Source organism: Hippichthys cyanospilos, chromosome 10 (assembly GCF_059441005.1).
Source record: "Hippichthys cyanospilos isolate Australia breed blue-spotted pipefish chromosome 10, RoL_Hcya_1.0, whole genome shotgun sequence".
NCBI classification, from domain to species: domain Eukaryota; kingdom Metazoa; phylum Chordata; class Actinopteri; order Syngnathiformes; family Syngnathidae; genus Hippichthys; species Hippichthys cyanospilos.
In genome coordinates this window covers 534,928-553,591 of record NC_142378.1, presented here as the reverse complement: position 1 = coordinate 553,591, position 18,664 = coordinate 534,928, and the positions used below count along the sequence as shown (strand labels likewise).

At 39.8% G+C, this 18,664-nt stretch overlaps 4 protein-coding genes across 4 annotated transcripts; 3 read left to right on the top strand and 1 right to left on the bottom strand.

Annotated features, from left to right (window-relative positions):
• The first annotated feature begins 180 nt into the window (after window positions 1-180).
• ing5a (inhibitor of growth family, member 5a) lies at window positions 181-5,519 on the top strand. The gene is made up of 8 exons (XM_088426197.1): window positions 181-289; window positions 1,038-1,109; window positions 1,494-1,660; window positions 1,803-1,914; window positions 1,995-2,094; window positions 2,740-2,875; window positions 3,400-3,461; window positions 3,526-5,519. Exons 1-8 carry the CDS (start codon window positions 253-255, stop codon window positions 3,563-3,565), a joined length of 726 nt encoding a protein of 241 aa, XP_088282323.1. The 5' UTR covers window positions 181-252; the 3' UTR covers window positions 3,566-5,519.
• Window positions 963-6,565, bottom strand: cep19 (centrosomal protein 19). The gene is made up of 3 exons (XM_088426198.1): window positions 6,281-6,565; window positions 5,548-5,907; window positions 963-2,069 (listed from the first exon to the last, which is right to left on the bottom strand). The coding sequence occupies exons 1-2, from the start codon at window positions 6,408-6,410 to the stop codon at window positions 5,558-5,560; spliced, it is 480 nt and encodes a 159-aa protein (XP_088282324.1). The 5' UTR covers window positions 6,411-6,565; the 3' UTR covers window positions 963-2,069; window positions 5,548-5,557.
• A 232-nt stretch (window positions 6,566-6,797) lies between these two features.
• Window positions 6,798-8,830, top strand: pigx (phosphatidylinositol glycan anchor biosynthesis, class X). Its single transcript, XM_088425976.1, has 6 exons — window positions 6,798-6,955; window positions 7,057-7,138; window positions 7,241-7,376; window positions 7,538-7,751; window positions 7,823-7,923; window positions 8,236-8,830. Exons 1-6 carry the CDS (start codon window positions 6,886-6,888, stop codon window positions 8,371-8,373), a joined length of 741 nt encoding a protein of 246 aa, XP_088282102.1. The 5' UTR covers window positions 6,798-6,885; the 3' UTR covers window positions 8,374-8,830.
• A 155-nt stretch (window positions 8,831-8,985) lies between these two features.
• On the top strand, window positions 8,986-18,570 carry pak2b (p21 protein (Cdc42/Rac)-activated kinase 2b). Its single transcript, XM_088425975.1, has 15 exons — window positions 8,986-9,604; window positions 11,820-12,189; window positions 12,270-12,376; window positions 12,483-12,633; window positions 12,700-12,731; window positions 13,306-13,419; window positions 13,504-13,636; window positions 13,845-13,908; window positions 14,837-14,885; window positions 15,003-15,115; window positions 15,183-15,300; window positions 15,370-15,469; window positions 16,284-16,480; window positions 16,582-16,719; window positions 17,833-18,570. Exons 2-15 carry the CDS (start codon window positions 12,000-12,002, stop codon window positions 17,917-17,919), a joined length of 1,593 nt encoding a protein of 530 aa, XP_088282101.1. The 5' UTR covers window positions 8,986-9,604; window positions 11,820-11,999; the 3' UTR covers window positions 17,920-18,570.
• Window positions 18,571-18,664: the final 94 nt, after the last annotated feature.

The window sequence follows — 18,664 nt, the reverse complement described above, 5'->3', positions numbered from 1 at the left end:
CTTATTTGTTGAATATATAACACACTATATGAGTATTATAGTGCATCTTTTACTTTATTGCATGTGAGGAAAGAGCAGGTTGAATTTTTTTAAAGCTTATTTTGTCGCAAATACCATGTGTTTCAGCGCGCCCTGAATCGGCGGGCGATATTGTGTCGCAAAACAAACGCTGCTTGACTGCTCCGACCCACCGTTTGGCAGCACTAACGCCGTGACGTCACATGCAAACCCATCACACATAACTAATCCGAAATGGCGACGGCAATATATTTGGAACATTATCTGGACAGTGAGTATTTGAACTGACAAACGTTGCGCAGTGTAAAACGAGTACTTTGACCGTTTCTACCTTATTTATAGGAAATGCAATGACTTACACTCGTTTTGGGTCGTAAACTGTCAGCAAGTTTCTGTCAGCCTTCGAGCTAGTTTAGCACTTAGCATCCTCGCCTTCCGCCTCTCTAAGTTAATAACATGTGTAGTGAGTAAGCTACGCCGACGTCAAATGAACAGTGACGCGTTTAAAGTGTTTATTTGGACAAGGGGCTTATAGAAAGTATATTTGTTAAATCACGTTTAACACAGAAGCACGCCATGTTTTTGCAACCTGTTGGTTATGGCAGCCGCCTTTTTTAAGTAACCATTTACGCGCCAGGCAGATCTTGCAAATCGAGAACTCCCGGGAAGCGAATCTGCGGTTGAGATGTGTACTGTATAGCATATTTACACAATTTGACTTAATAAAGAAATGTTTGAAATGGGTGTCAATATCGACCAATTCAGCTGTATTGTAATTATATAATAAATACATCATGCATTAAATAATCTTTGTGGTACTGCATTTGTATGTGATAAATAGGAAGCAAAGTAAAAATCATAATACAAAAACAAGGAATTTCTCCATGATAGTCTAGCGCAGAAAAATATTAAGACCTTATAGTAAAACATACAATATGTCAATATGATGCATTACAATCACTTTTTAATGTACAGTACAAGATGCAACATGTAATTGTTCATTTGTCATCTACGTTTAGGTATTGAAAATCTTCCGTGCGAACTGCAGAGAAACTTCACACTGATGCGAGACTTGGACAACAGGACTGAAGGTGATCATTCAAAACACTGATGTGTCAGAGTGACCTTTTTTTTTTTTGGTGGCCCGCAAAAGCTCACCACAACTAATTTCCCCCAAGACACAACCTATATATTTGTAGCGGACTTTGTTTTTTGTTCAACAAATTTTGATTCATTGGAAATACCCTATTAAATCCTAGATTGTTTTGTAAAGGACATCCTGGAATTTCCAATTTTTCCTAAAGTGTTTGGGTGGGATGTCATTAACTAGTGTCTTGCAGAGACAAAATGCACACAACAGAGGACACAAATGAATAGGATAACCTCATAACCTTAACACAAAAAAATGAATGCATGCTTTGCTAAATATGGTTGTTTGCATGATGCAAAAATCATTTAATGTGGCGTGCTCACAGAAAAGAAGGTAGAGATCGACAAGTTGGCTGAGGAGTACATAGCCAAGGTGAAAAACATGGCGTCAGAGCAACGGGTGGAGCATCTGCAGAGGATCCAGAACGCCTATAGCAAGTGCAAAGAGTTCAGCGATGACAAAGTGCAGCTTGCCATGCAGACCTATGAGATGGTTGGTGCCCTGGATATTTCACGTAAAAAGTTTGAAAACCACTGACTTGAGCCAAATCAACATCACTGCGGTTTGATTAGCAAGCGTTGAAACAAAACCAAGCACGCAGGCAAAAATTCTTGTGTTTTCTTTGGTGACGCAGGTGGACAAACACATACGACGGCTGGACGCCGACCTGGCGCGTTTTGAGAATGAGCTGAAGGAGAAACTGGAAGTGAGCGGCTACGAAAGCGCAGATGGAAGAGCGTCGAAAAGTCAGTAGTCCTGGCGAAGCCTCTTTTTTGGGGGAGGGGGATCACGCATTATATCAAATCCTTATTATTTTTGCCGACAGAAACTGAATCCCGCGGCCTCCGAGAGAAGCGTGGCTCTCGGGGGCGAGGAAGAAAAGGTTCCGATGAGGACTCTCCTAAAAAGAAAAAGATGAAAAACAGGTAGGTCAATTTCTTTCTGCACAACCATCTGTACTGTATTTCCCGCACTATAAGGTGTACCTTCAATCAATTACCTATTTTGAATCTGTTTTCATTTATTGGGTGCAGTGCATTATAAGGCACATAGAATAGAAGCCTACAGTAGTGGCTGGGGTTGCGTTAAGCATCCACTAGATGGAGCGGCCCTAAAGAGGTTGTTTTGTTGATAATCTAAGTCAGTCAAACTTTATTAAGTCATTCAGTGCCACGAACGAGAATTCTCGTCTTTTAAAACAGTAATAACTATAATAAATAATACAATTCTGGTCACATACATTTTTATCGATGGAGAAGAGCTGACACCCTTGGCTAATGTTTACGTAATATAAGGCTGTAGCGCTAACTGTGACCATTAGATGGCAGTGTTTCCACACTTACAACACAGCTTTTAACTGGGCTGGCACTCGTTCAATCCCAAAGATTTATTCATGTATTTTTGTAGTTATTCATGTATTTTTAAGAGTCTAGACATTACATCCCAGGTACTCGTTTATATATCGTTTCAAGCGTTAGGATTAACAAGGCTAGGACTTAATGAGTTAATACACATTTTTTTCGACACTTGTGAATTTTTTGTTCCGATGACACAAAATGTCCGACTCGCAGCCCGGACTTGAGCGACGCCCTCCTGCCCATGCAACCGTCGGACGTGCTGGACATGCCGGTGGACCCCAACGAGCCCACCTACTGTCTGTGTCACCAGGTGTCGTATGGAGAGATGATTGGCTGTGACAACCCTGACGTAAGCTCTCGCGTGACGATACGTTTAACGGAAAAGTCCACCCAAACGTTTTCTGAAGCCCCACTCATTCAGATTCATCTTGTTTGTGGAATATCAATCAGGTGGCAAAATCCACCTGCTTTTACCCATTTTGCCATTTGCTGTTGACCGTTTAAAGCGCTGCAAATTTCTGAGTTTGTTCATGTGACATTTATAAGCCAATCGCAGCTCAATTTACCTGAGCATCTGTGATGTCGTTCTTTTCGGACAGTGAGTGGCAAAATGGACCCCCCCCCCCCGAAGATGGATACAAACTGAACGATTTTGCCGCTTAATTCATATTCAACATATGAAATACTAAACCAAGTGTAGTGTTTAGACTGATAAATGCACAAAGGAAACATAGCATAGAAAATTCCTGGGTTGGTTTCCTCCTTACTGTACACGGCTCAAAAAGTTTGAGATATTCAGCTTTTGGATGAACTGGAGAAGTAATGTAGAGCCTGGTGCAATTTATTTTTTCGATCGTTTCTCTTACTTGTCAGTGTCCCATCGAGTGGTTTCACTTCGCCTGCGTGGACCTGGCCACAAAGCCCAAAGGAAAATGGTGAGCAAGCGATAATCGCGTTCACCTCCTTTTTTGATACTCAAAACTGTTGCTTCCCTCTCAGGTTTTGTCCGCGATGCACTCAAGACAAGAAGAAAAAATAAGAAGACATCTGTTATATTGCGCTAGCAAAGTAGTGTGGTAATATACATATATATTTTTGCTCCTCTTCGTAGAAGCTTGCTTAAAAAGACCATGTGGAGTTTTGGAATAGGGTGTTGAGGGGTGTAACGGTACAGCAAAAAAAAAAAAAGTTTGAATGGATCTCGGACTCAAGGTCACCATTTGGTTCACACTGAGTTCAGCAAAGGAATGAAAATGCTTTGAATGGTTTCTAAACTTACAAATAGCACATGCAAGTGCAGCAGCAACATTTATTATTTTATCAATAACTATTATATTAGTTAATGCCAACATGTTTGCCTTTTTGGGGGAGACGCCCCAAGACTATTCTGAATTATATTAGAATGTGAAAGCAGTGATTTTGTTTTCCTTTTTAGGAAAGTTAAATGTTTAGTTTGTCTTCTTTTTGGGAAATTGCAACATGAGAAGATATTTTTTTTCTGCTTTAGGACAGTGCAACCACACCATATTGTGTTTTTATTATATATTGTTGGTCTTTTTGGTAAAGTCCAGCATCTTGAGTTAATTCTACTTTGTAGCAAGTACATTAGTGTTTTGTCTTATTTTTAAGGATAATTGCAGCATTCTTTTGTTAAATTACAGCATGATTGTCTTTATAGGAAAGTGCCACACGCTTAGCTTTTCTTGAATTGGAAAAAGTGAAACAGCAGTGATTTTTTGTTCTTATTTGGAAAGTTCAACATCAGTAGTCTGTCTTCTTTTTGGGATAGTCCATCTTTTTTTTTTTGGGGGGGGCAGTGCCAAGTTGCAGCAGTCTGCATTGTAGAAAGTACAGTATCATTTTACTTCTTTTTAGGAAGTTTCAAAAAGTAACTTTGGTCTTTTTGGGCAAGTGCACAAGCTTTAGCTTTTCTTAAAATGGAAAGTGGAAACCTTTTTGGAAAATTGAAAATCAAAAGGTGGTTTTCTTTTTGAAAAGTGAAATATCCGCACGGTAATTTTCTTTGTAAGAAGTGCAATGTTGGAAATGCGTCTTCTATTTGGGAAAGTGCAACATGTACAGTTTTTCGTCCTTTTAGGAAGGTCCGACGTCAGAATTTGGTCTGCTTTGTAGAAGTGCAACATTAGTCATTTGTTTTCATTTTAGCAAAGTGCAACATCACTAATCCAAAAATGAATGCATGTACCGTTATACCCCAAGTTCCACTCTAACACGATCATAGGTTTCAAATTCACTTGGCATTTGTGCACACTGGGGATGATTTGTAAGATGGTCCTCATAACAGCCAGCCTTTTCCTGCCTTCGGGGTCGTAGAACAGGATTATCAAGTCAAACACCCCCAAGTGAAAGCAAATGCGTCTCTTCCAAATATTGGACAGTCTATTTCGCTTCTAACATATTTTGGATACTTGAAAGGAGAATTTATGAGAGATATATTTTATAAAAGCCTGCTGAGAAATAAGCTTCTTTGTATTTTTTTTTTTTAACGTCCTTACTGAGAATTGTGGCGGTGAACAGAAAAGTGTCCGATATTTCGTTGACCTACTACCTCCAGCACTGATGTTAAACAAGATCAGACCTGCTCAAACCAAACTCGTAAAACGTGACCTTCCTCGTCATTTTTTTTTACAAAAATGAATAAAAAAAAGAGACCTTGTTGAATGTATTGTGGGGTGGTCAGTGGTATTAAAAGCACTTTTGACAAGTGTTCCCCTTTTAGAGGTTTAACACCGCAAAGGTTATATTATGGAATCTCATTTCAAAGTTCAGATTATTTGGGGGAAAAATATCAGTTATCGGTTTGTCAATTTTTGTGGGGCTTTTGTCCATTAACAAAGTGTTTAATCAGCTTTAAGTGTCTTCTCTCATGGTGGACTGTGAACATAAGTCATGTAAGCCACAGATAGAGCCAAAGGCAATGTATTTTGTATATTCAAAATTTTATATATCAAATAAATATCTTCTATTATTCATCCGTTGTCTGTCATCGTGTAAATTCACCTTTTTTTGACTACATTTTGAAATCATCAGATTCTTCATCCCAGCTGCAGTTCTCATCGGCGGCCTTGCCAAAGTCTACCTCCAGGTCGTAAACAAAATCGGGGTCTTCTCGATGCTTTCGATTCTTCTCAAATAGCTCGTCCATGTGGCTCTTCTTGCGAGCCAGAACATTTTTGTCTAGTTTATTGAGGTCCTCATCCGGGTCCACCTGCAGTGAGGCCAGGCTATGCTCTAAACTGATTCCTTGCAGGTGATCACGTAGGATGATGTGCAGCCTCTCCAGCTGGCTCTGAGTAACCCCTTGCAAATAATCTTTGTGCCGGGGGTGGTTTTTCAGCCTTTCGGCGGCCAGGCTATAATCTGCAAGACAAAAGAGGAAATGAATATATTTATCCTATTTTCACGGCTAAATTACTTGTTGAACGTTATCTTTGGGTTCTATTGTAGTTCTAGTTGGGTTCTATTGTTTGTGTTCTATTGTAGAATGAAGCTAAAATACAGATTTTTATGTCAACTATAGTGACAAGCAGAATATATATATATATATATATATATATATATATATATATATATATATATATATATATATATATATATATATATATATATATATATATATATATATATATATATTTGGCAGAAGGCCCGCCTTTATGCGTATGTTAGGTGGTTCGACGTGTGATTTTTTTTCTCACGCAAAATATTAAAGCTGGTAATTAATAATTGAACTTACCGGAGCGTTGCGAGAAGCTCCGCACGGGAATGATTCGTTTACGCACTTTGTTGGTCTCCGTGTTTTCATAAATCAACACGATGGACGGAGGGCTGAAGCACACCCCGCAACGCTTCGCCTCAAAGCGCATGTTTGGTCAGTGTTGATCGGAGTACCTAAAAACGTCACTCCATTTACATAAAAAAAAATGTTTTGCGTTTGATGTGTCTAGGTAAACAAAATTAAGATATTTTGATTAGTTGCGAGATCTCAGTCGAAGTGTCATAGCAACAGCCACTAGGATTAGGACCCATCTCGTCTGGCCAGACTCTGCCTGACTTTAATGTAACAAAAACGACAAATGGGAAAATGTTTTACGTTCACACTTAATCCTAGTATGTTTTATTATGTTGTCTTGATCACAAGCAACAATTTAAACGAACCGACACAGTGTTGATTTTCTAAAATTTGATTATCTTTTAAAAATATTTTTAGTAAGGCGCTACCATACCCCCATGATTTTAAAAAAAGAACTCATTCGGTGTACACTTCCGTAAACAGATTAAAGAAGCTTTCTGACAGTCGTGGCTCAAAATATAAAATTATTGACTTCACAAAAGTATTTAATGCATTTTGCATGTTTCTATCCATCTCTTTTAACAATTTTATTAACATGTTGTTATTTGACTGTGAAGGGTAAGAAATGTTCTCATGCCTGCTAATTTCAAGCCTCGTTATAAACCTTGGGAAATTAATGCTAATAAATATCACCCGCTGTGTCTTTCATTTTTCGGTAGGCGAGAACAGTTGTGCTGCTTTCAAGCAGTGGCTCCAGTCAACTACAGTTTCACTGGCGATCAAGAACAAAGGTTTTCACAGGTATTAATGTGTATCTTCTCTTGAGGCTTGGCAGTGGAGAACACTAACGCCTCCTCGGTAATCTTGATTTGCTTTATAGTGATTGTGCCATGTTTGTTTTAGGGAGGTAGAGACGACAGTTGACTTCCAGCCTGGTGCATTCAGGGACGTCCGAGTTGTACTGCTCCACACATGGCCCAGTGGGGTCTATGTGGACCCCTACCAGCTTGCTTTTCTCAGCGATGCAGTTAATTGGCAGGTAAGTACAAACAGAGCAGTCACTGTTTGTCTTACCAATTGTCTTTACCTTTTGGCTAAAAAGTAACTATATTGCACAATGTTGCACATTCCATTGGACTAATTTCTGTCATTTGTGTCATACTGTGTGTTTGTACTTGTTTATGTATGTGTCTTTGTCAGATCTTAGTGGATTCCGCCATCGACCTGGAGGTGCCTGCACACAAGACTACCGGATTTCTCACCTACATTTACCCCGCCTTCAGTGAGCTGAGCCCCGGCGTGCTAAAAGTGAGCATCCCCATCCACGGCCGCTATCATCAGCCGTCCTTTGGCGGGGAAACTTTTCAATCCGTCACCATAGAACCCCCGAAGCTGCTATTGCTCCCAGAGAAATGTAAGTCGTCGTATTTGCTCAAAAAGAGCCATCCATCAAATGTTGACTTCTAACGCTCTTTTCTTTCTAAGGTTTACAGTTGGATGATTTGGGGCTACAAACAGTGAGGAAAGCTCCCTGCAAAGCTGACAATACGAGCATGTGTCAGTGGATTCAAGTGCAACATAAGCAGGTGATTCACTTTCAGATTTCATGATACCACTGTTGAAACATTACCCAAGTTTGTGAAAACACAGCCGTATATATATAAAGAGAATTACGTTTTTTTTGGGGTTTTTTTACTACAAGGTAGGATGTAGTCATAGAATTAAAATTCATAGGAGTAAATTTGTAATGTTAAAAGTGAAAAAAATGGACAGAAATGTGTGGAAATAGTATAATATAAGGCTTTTATTTTATAATATGAGGCTTATATCAATACATTTTTAATGTTGAAGTGAAAAAAAATCTTAATTTGACTTTTTTTTTTTTTTTTTTTTAACAGAGTCCTGCCAGCAAGACCTTGCGTTTACCAGTTGGTGACGGTTCTCTGGTGAGGCCCGTGTGCGGCGTGACCCTGGCAGTGACCATGATCTGCTGTTTGGCGCTGTCCAAATACATGTGGAAGCATCAGATTGCTTAAAACGCCATGGTGGTTACTTTTTAGACTTAAAATCATCCCTGCCTAAGTATAGCAAAAATCATGTTCATATGGCCAACTACAATCATTAGAATTTTTGGGCTTTTAATCCAGTGAAATCTGGTTTTGAGTGTAAAATTATGTGCACATCTTCGTATGTAATTTGTTGTCGATGGAGAACTTTAGCTGCTTCCTCTTCTGCAAAGCTGAGTTTTTCAGCAGGCTCCATGGAGGGAAACATGTGTTTTGGTTATGGGCAAATTGATGACGTGTGCAAAATTCTTTACTCTACATATATGATCATAAATTGCGTCAACAGTCAAACCACTTCCTGAATCAGCACGGGTTCAGGAAGTGGAATTGTTGCAGTGATTCGTGAACATACGAATCACAAAACGTTAGGGAATATGCACGAATAGACTTGTAAATTTCCTGGTTTGATTAAAATGGACTAAAAATGTCCACTTCATTTTGTTCATATTTTGACATGCAATCAGGGTAACATTTGTATTGTGTGTCTTTTGACTCAACGTGTCAGTAATTTTGGTGTGTGTGTTTATGTTTTTTTGTAATATTTGTGGATTGAATTCATGTTTTAACCATCTTTGCTATTGTACAACGGATTTTTACTCCTTTAAAGCATGAAAGTTGCTTTAAAGTTGGATCCTTGAACATATTTACAGATCAAAATTTTGTCTCAATGTTGTTATTCATATCCAACAAAAAATTAATTGTATGCTTAATAATTACATCTCATAAAATGTTTATTTTTGTCTTTACGTCCTATTAGAAATGTGCGAAATTTCCGTTTTGTAGGGTCTGTTTTCAAATGTAGAGGGTAAAAGTGACAAGCTGTCTTAAAAATAAATATTCTAGTGAAATAGAAACCTGAAAAAAATCGAATCGAGAGCAGCAACGAATTAATACTCAGTAACGTAAAATATACTTCGTTACTTCCTACCACGGCCCATCACTGGAAGCGAGTTCCGCTTCCCCCTTTCGCCATAGCGGAATTATCATCGAAGGGCCCCAAAAAGATAGGAAGGGGGTGAAAAAGTTATACTGTAAATAGTTGTCACCGTTTTTGTACTTGGGCTTATTTATGGCCCACTTTCGGATGAAGTAAAGTACTTTTCTTGGACTTAGGAACATTTTTTTCAAGCACCGAGGAAGGACCGACCGCAAGGGAGTCGAGGAGTTCTGTTCACGTTTTAACTGCCGTGGAAGCTCCCCGGTGAGAAAGTGACGAGAAAGCGGCTTTGTCTTGAAGGCTAGACCGCTCTTCTAACGTAGTCTGTATCGCTGACTAAAAACGACTTATACTTCCGTCTATTTTGACCATTTTATTACACTACTCGAACGAGTTAGCCGCATGCTAACTCGCTGTCGCTAGCCTATGAATACAGGGATGCTAACATTAGCAACAGGCTGATGTTAGCTTCTAGCTAGCGCCGTCGCCGCCCAATTGGTAGTGAACTATAGTAGCTGTTAGCCCCGAGCGAACGGGTGTGTTAGCTTCAAGCTAAAGGCTAAAGATAGCTTGGAGCGTCTCCACTTGTTGGCCATTAAGTTAGCGGATGCTAAAGTTATTCCGCTACCCGCCCCTGTTGTCCAGTCATTAACAAAAGGCGCACTATCTCATCCGGCCTTTGAATGAAATACTTTCTTTTGTCAAAAATACAGATAGAGAAAAAAAAAAGTTTTGTTTACATCGTCGCGCGAAGCAGAAAACTACCGCAGTTATTCAATTTGTAGTTCGGTGAGCGAATGTCGCCTCATGTGATTCTGTCCTGGGTTATTGTGCCACACATACAGTTATAGATTTGTCCAACATTCAATATACGGACAGAACTCATTAAAGACAATCGTTGTTGGTCAAGACATGAACACGTTGAAATGATAAAGGGCTATTGGTCTGAAAGCTGTTGTCATTCCTTGTACTTGTCATTGTTTTTGTTTAACTTTGTTCAAACTTGTCTGCTTGTCTTCGTTTCATCTATAAACACTCATTTGGGATAGTTAAAGGGTGAACTTAAAACTGAAAAGTGAAATGCAACGCCATTGAAATTGCTGGAAAAATCCGTACTTTGAAAAAATAAACAGGCCTTTTTTTTAACCCTCCATGGACGACAGGACGTATAAAAGATTTTAACAGTGTTGCTTTTTACCAGCCAACTCCACCACAGCTGGTGTTCAAAAATCCTGTGTTATGTTAAGAAAAAAAAACCCACACAAGTTGTCACAATGCACATTGTATAAAATTGTAGTACAGTCATCATTTTACTGAAGTACACTATGAGTATTTTCTCCTACGTACTAAAATGATAGAGTTGCAACGTTAAATGCGATGCTGTTGAAATTGCTAAAAATTAGACTCACCAGCCAACTCTAGCTGGTGTTAAAAAATTCAGTGTAATCTGAAATAAAAACAAAAACAAAACATAAATTGTCAAAATAAACATTGTATAAAATTGTCAGTAGAATCCATTATTTATTTGAAGTACAGCGTGAGTACTAGATCATGTTTTTTTTTTTCAATTTCCACAGTTAAATATAAGCATTATAAATTATTTGTGACACATTGATGATTTAATTTCTGATGAAATATTACATTTTATGGTGCCAATATTCCTAACTAGGAAGTGAAACGCCTAGTTTACAGAAGCCACACGTTTTACCTTGCGGTTGCCTTGCCCCCTTCATGACCTCGTTCAATGCCTGCTGGCCACAAAACATCAATGCATCCATTGTCTTTATCGCTTAATCTCACAATGGTTACAAGTTGCTTGAGCCTACCCCAGCCAAGTTAACGCAGGAGCCAAAACAGAAGTTTTACTGTCATTAAAATGCAAAACAGTCTCGAAGAGCCATTCCCTCCTATCAAGTCGATCCCATGGGAAGCCAGTACAGTATTCATAACAACAATTCCGCTTGTGTGTGAATTATTTACTCAATTATTTACTACTGATGTTGATTGTCCTCCGTGTGCTCCCTAACACACATTTTTGCCACTACCATTTTCTACAGTAAAACGTTGTAACTCATAAATGAAACATTGCTTTTTATTTGGCCAAAATTTCTCCTCGTCAGCTCAGGAACCAAAACGATGTTGATAAGGTCTGCACGCATTTACTCTTGCATGAGTGGTATGAGGGCATACTATCGTCATCAGGCCTCTCGCGAGCCACGTTTATCTGCACGGGCTTGGCCACTGCTGAGAGCGCAGAATAAGTACGGAATGCTTAAAAATGCATTAATGAAGGGAAGTACACTTGTTTAGGGTGAGAACTCATCATTGTAACGTGGTTCAAATGTCCAAAAAGTGGATACTGATTCTACCAATACTGGCTCTTTAATACGTGTCCAAAGTAATGATGTTGGTTGATATAAACAAACCCAGGTGAAGCTGTAAATATCACATGAAACGTTTTTGTTTTGTTTTTTCCTAGGTATACTTCTTCCTTCCTCTCCTGCCTGCACATCCTGCAATGATGCATGAGCACACGCGTGCTTCATGCTGATGTGACCCTCCCTCTCTGCTTGCCGCCCTGTCCGTCCTCGCCCCCCTGCCCCCCCCCCTCCTTCCTCACCTCCTGTGAAAACAACAAAAATAAACTCTTGCGTGAGCAATGTGCGACAACGGCGACCCCGAGGACAAGCCCCCCGCTCCGCCAGTCCGCATGAGCAGCACCATCTTCAGCACCAGCTCCAGCAAAGACTCGCTGTCGGCCAACCACAGCTCCAAGCCGCTGCCGTCGGTGCCCGAGGAGAGGAAGCCTCGAAGCAAGATCATCTCCATATTTTCCGGGGCGGAGAAAGGTGAGCTTGAACTTTCGATGCAAAAAAAAAAAAAAGAAATGTCACTAGGTCGGCACTTAAAAATGTGTTCAACATTTCAGGTGGAAGAAAGAAAGATCGAGACAAAGAGCGACCGGAGATTTCACCGCCTTCTGATTTTGAACACACCATACATGTTGGCTTTGATGCTGTCACAGGGGAGTTCACTGTGAGTTAGTTTTGCAAACCCATAAAAAATAGTTGCTAAAGTTCCAACATAGCTCGGGAAAAGCGGACATGAATTTTAAACCCGTCCATGTCGCGGCAACTGCCAGGGTATGCCGGAGCAGTGGGCTCGGCTACTGCAGACCTCAAACATCACCAAGTCAGAGCAGAAGAAGAACCCGCAGGCTGTGCTCGACGTCCTCAAGTTCTACGACTCCACGGGCAACGGCCGCCAGAAGTACCTCAGCTTCTCGTCTTCCGGTGAGTCAACATGAGCCATCTGAAGCCATCCGAAGTTGTTGAGCTCTTCTTTTTGCTGTTTCACAGAAAAAGAAGCATTCAGTCCCGGGCCGCAGTCTGTGAGTATATCAAGACTTCTATCATTAAATGTTGAGAGACAAATATTAATGCTCATGTTAGTGTGTGTATAAAAAAAAAAAAACCCTGAAACTAGACCTTTTTTTTTCTTTTTTCTTTTTTTGTGTATTTCAAAACAAAAGATCCCCTTAGGAAATGCACTGTCATTGCCATTTTTACATTCTTAGCTGTCACATGAATTTAAAACGTAAGTTTTAATTTTTAGAATGAAGGTTTTTTTTTAACCTAGTTCCTACACAGACGTGAACCTTTGTATAATAAATAAGACCAAACGTGATATATTTTTTGGATATGGGCATCACTCAGCATTCATGCAATATTTGAATCATCAATATTCGTTCTTCTTTTTTTTCCCGATGGTTATGAATTTCTTTGAAAAACCTGTATTTTTTGTGTTGCAATTTTTGAGATAATGTTTTTCAAATTCAGTATGTTTTAGTGAATAATTAGATCAGTTTATGCATGTAATTTTTCAAACAAAAAATGCTTATTTTCCACTTGCTGTCACCTGAAAATGACATCACTTGCTTGCCTCTCTCATTTACTTGGATCCAGCCCGTCAAAAAAGGTGCAGAGCCAACATCTCCGACTATCAAAGATATCGACGACGACGATGACGATGAAGCCCCGCCTCCCGCCGTGGCTCCCAGACCGGAACACACCAAGAGCGTAAGACGACAATGCCCAAACTTTGTTACGCAGGACTGGAAAATGAAATCCATGAACTCGAGTTTTTTGGTTTCGTTTGACCAGGTGTACACGCGCTCTGTGATCGAGCCTCTCCCCGCGCCCAGCCTGAGTACGGACGGCGACGCGGCGTCCAAGACTGCCGACAGACAGAAGAAGAAGGGCAAAATGTCTGACGAGGAAATCATGGACAAACTGAGTAAATCTCACTCATTAGTGTTTATGAAATAATACGATATGCACATATTTTGAACACACCTTTGTATTATGATTTGCTTGCTGCCTTTGTCTGAATCATTTCAATCAACTTTAAACTACTGCATTTACCCCTATTTATTTATTTTTACAATGCTATTCAATTACCTGACCTTTGACATTTTGATATTGCTTTTCCGTCTCCTTCACAGGAACTATAGTCAGCATTGGCGACCCCAAGAAAAAATACACCAGATACGAGAAAATTGGACAGGGGTGAGTAGTGTTAGTTGCATACAGTATGGACAAGGGATGTGAAAGTTTATGTATTTTGGTACTTTTGAGTTCCATACGATCCTTTTTCCCAATTGAAATGAATCTCATATGCAAATAATTTGCTCTGCGCTTACCTAAAAAAGCAAAGTACTAAAGTAGCTTTCCTTAAGCCTGTGTTGGTCATATGGGGTTGCACGTTTCAATTCAAAAAAGTTCGTAGAGTTAATGATATAACCGGTTCAATGAGACAGGAAAGTACCTTCAAAGAGGGAGAGGCAAAAATTGTAATATAGAAATTATGAGCATTTAAAAAAAAAGGGGGGGGGGGGGGGGGGGGTGTTCCAAATACCCCACGGGACCAGAGCAGGATAAAAGTGTTACTAAACTTTAGCCATTTTCCACATTAAAAAAAATCTATTTTCTCTATTATTAATTTGATTATTAAATTATTTTTCATTTAATCTAAATACCTTTAAAAATACATTTTGTCATTTGCTGTCTACTGAAAATGATATCCCAGGTAACAACCTATTACAGCTCAGCTTCTGAATGTCACATGACCAACGCCCAGACCGCAGTTAAGCTGTGATTGGCCATTACCAGAGCCTTGAACTGTCATTTTTAGGCGATAGCAAGTAGAAAATGTGTTTTTAAAAGTATTAATTGTACATGAAAAACATTTTAGAGATCACATTTTAATTATAGGCAAAATATGAACTTTTTATACTGAAAATGACCAAAAACAAACAAAAGTTTAGCATCCCTTGAAATAATAACTAACCTCAATCAATTAGAGAATTTAGTGCTTGCATTTCATTAAAACACACGTTGATTGAACCATGACTTAGTGAATATTTGTCAAATTAAATATTACCGGCCTGAATCATGTTCATGACACATCATGTTGGATGTTTGTTTGCTATTACAGAGCTTCCGGAACAGTCTTCACTGCCATCGATGTTGCCACTGGACAAGAGGTAATAAGAACAAATGATAACATGGTAACATGGCCGCCCTCTGAAATGGTTAAAAACGGGTTCCGCGCAAACAATCTTGCGCAAGGTTTGAGCGTTTCTTGTGTTGTCGGCGTACAGGTGGCCATTAAACAGATCAACCTCCAGAAACAACCCAAGAAGGAGCTGATTATCAACGAGATCCTGGTGATGAAGGAGCTCAAGAACCCCAACATTGTTAACTTCCTTGACAGGTAACAGCAAATAAAACATGACTGCCAACAAGACCGCGTCATGCGATGCACCGTGCGTGTCTTTCAGTTTCTTGATGGGGGAGGAGCTATTTGTGGTGATGGAGTACCTGGCGGGCGGCTCACTCACCGACGTGGTCACAGAGACGTGCATGGATGAAGCCCAGATAGCTGCCGTCTGCAGAGAGGTGAGCCTGTCTTATAGATATTTTTCAAAATAGTCACGATGCTTTAACTTGGCTACTTTCTCTCCGCAGTGTTTACAAGCGTTGGACTTCCTGCATGCCAACCAGGTTATCCACCGAGACATCAAAAGTGACAACGTGCTGCTAGGCATGGACGGCTCCGTCAAGCTGAGTGAGTTCTTACTGCGCTGTTTGGTTCGCCTTCCAATCGGGAAAGCCTTTCCAAAAAGTATTCCAATTAAGTGCGTTTTACTCAGTACTTTGCGGCCCTGTTAATCTTCATCTTTGACGTCAATTCCCTTGGGTGCTCGTGAATGAATTAATTGCGGCTAGCGCAGTTTATTGTCGCTAGCACAGAGAGAGGAAAAAAACGTGAATTCCTTCAGCTTTCGGCATGAGCAGGGGCCCGTGGTTCGTACGATGAAAGAAACGGTTTTTTCTTCCACTGTTTTCAGTTTTTGAGTAGATCACCCCTCAATAAGTTTTTTACCTGGTACGCGCATTTTGCTGCTTGTTCCTGTAGGCGAAATCCTTCCATAAGAAATGGCTTAAACAACAGAAAACCTGGCAAATGTTTAGTTGGGCTTTATAGTGTAAAAAAATAAAACCTTAAATGTGCCCCCCCACAAAGCAAATGACAAATAGCCTATTTCCTAGAGGGAAGTCAAATCAAACATGATTATAATTAAAATATGTTCTATCCCCCCCCCAACAAAAACACACACTAATCTAAATACAAGATTCTTACTAGCGTTGCGTTCTTAAAATACAAAAAAAAGAAACATTCGACAGCTTGTCGTAAAATGACCATCGTCTAAAATGGAGAAAAAATATTGATTTGATTTGATTTTCTCTTTTCAATGTTTATAAACTGATCATTTGAACTCAAATGGTGAATGCGGGCAAGGCACCCCAAAAAAATCGCGGCGTAAGACCTAGTAATATGAGGAGCGTATGCGAGTAAAGGTCCGGCATTTTTTCCGCAGCCGACTTTGGCTTCTGCGCCCAAATCACGCCGGAGCAGAGCAAGCGCAGCACCATGGTGGGCACGCCCTACTGGATGGCCCCCGAGGTGGTGACCCGGAAAGCCTACGGGCCCAAAGTGGACATCTGGTCGCTGGGTATCATGGCCATCGAGATGGTGGAGGGAGAACCCCCTTACCTGAACGAGAACCCCCTACGGGTGAGGACAAGCGCTTTTCACGCGGTTTTGCCGTTCGGACCGAACGGCGACAGGGTTTATTTGGGGAGACACTCATCGGAAGCGTCTTTCCGTCTTCGCAGGCCTTGTATCTGATCGCCACCAACGGGACGCCCGAGCTGCAGAACCCCGAGAAGCTGTCGCCCGTCTTCCGAGACTTCCTCAACCGATGCCTGGAGATGGACGTGGAGAAGCGAGGTGGTGGCAAAGAGCTCCTGCAGGTGACTTAGCAACTCCTGTGGCTCAAGTGGCTTTTTAAAAAAAACAAAAAAAAAACAACATATTATGATACGTTCCTTGTGTCTTAAGGGGCCTCAACGTGCCAACAGTTCACCAATGTTGAACATTACCTTAGTGGTCTTCAACAGTATGTAAAATAGTGATGATATATGAATTCGTTCACGTTTTCTTATTTTAGTTTTGATCATTGTTAATTGATCATTTGTTTACAATTGTATTAAATAAGACATCATGTATATGCAAATGTTTTATATATGACCTACAATAACTACATTATTTAACAGTATACTGAAAAAAATTTATACAGAATTTTAATAAACTAATTTGAAAAAATGACCAATTACAGGACTTTCAAAATTGCTCATGCTCATAGGGCCCAATTAACAAACTACAGAAGTGGATTCGGGCCAGCAAAGACGAAAAAAAAAATGGCTGCAAGATTCTAACTTTGACTTTATTCTCAGAATTCTTACTTTCTGGTCACAGTTCTGACTCAAAATGAAGAATTCTGACTTTATTCCAGGAAGTCTCCCTTAAACTTAGTGGCTTTCAGAATGTATACTTTCTTCTTAAAATTCGGATTATTTCCTTTTTCTACAGAATTGTGACTTCGTTCTCGGATCCCTTACAGTTTTCATGTTATTCTCAAAACGTTGACAAGAACTCTGCCTACACCCAGAATCCCTACTTTAAAGTCTGAATTTTTACTTTTGAAGTTAAACTTCATAAATAGTTGGGATCAGTCCATTCTGTCTGATTTCGTTTTCTCAGAAGTCAGAATTCGGAGATGTGTGAGACGTTTTCCTACCTTTTCGATTAGGGACGTTATTTCTATTTTTAATAACAATAATAATAATAGTCATTATTATTATTGTTGTTAGTATTATTTTTATTATTAATAAAATAATAATGACCCTAATCCTCTGCCATGACAAATGACATAGGCCAGATGTGTAAATATTGGTGGTCATTTGAAGGTTTCACAATGAAGAAAAAAGAGTGCAAAGTCTGGTCATGTTAACTGGTTATGTTTTTTCGCGCTTTGATTAATTTAATTTGGATTTGTGTGCGTGTGTGTGTTTTTTTTGACACAGCATCCCTTCCTGAAGCTGGCCAAGCCGTTGTCCAGCCTCACGCCGCTCATCCTGGCCGCAAAGGAGGCCATGAAAGGCAATCGTTAAGAAGATCACACGCACGCACACACACACACACACACACACACACGCACGCTCACACAACCATCACATGCCAATTATTTCAAATTTGTGCCAGACAAAAGGTTTAGCGGAAGAAGAAAAAAAAAAAAATCACTGTGAAGAAGACCAAAAAATGCCAAACATGAAAAACACACACACACAATCCGCTGTCTATATGAAGTTTCTGACAAAACTGGTTAGGACCGGGCTTATATTTAATGAAGAAGATGCCTCGTTCTAGTTTCTAGTGTTGTTGTTGTTGTTTTTTAATTGACTGCCTTAAACAAATGGAAAAGTATTGCCTAATGTATTGTTGATTTGTGTCTCCCTCCCTCGTGATTTTTACTCCTTTTATTTCTGTAATGTTACCTTCCTCTGCTCTGTCGGCGTCTTTTTAGTTCTTTTGATACTTGAAGCTCTTGTTCTATTTTCATTTGACTGTTTTTATAGGAAACAGGAGCGCGATGGTGTCTTTAGAGTTTGTACACACACGCACCACACACATGAACACATGACAGAGCTACTGTACCACGTTAGTCTCTTGATAGCAGAGGTGCACCTTACAGGAAAGTTCATTTTACATGGACCGGGTTTATATTTTCCTCTATTGTTGATATTAAAATTGGAAAACTTGTATCCCATTGTCTGTCAATGTGGTGATTAGTTGGCCAAATGAGGTTTTTGTGCGAGAAATATACAACTCGTTTAAATGCACGCTGTTCCTCAAAAA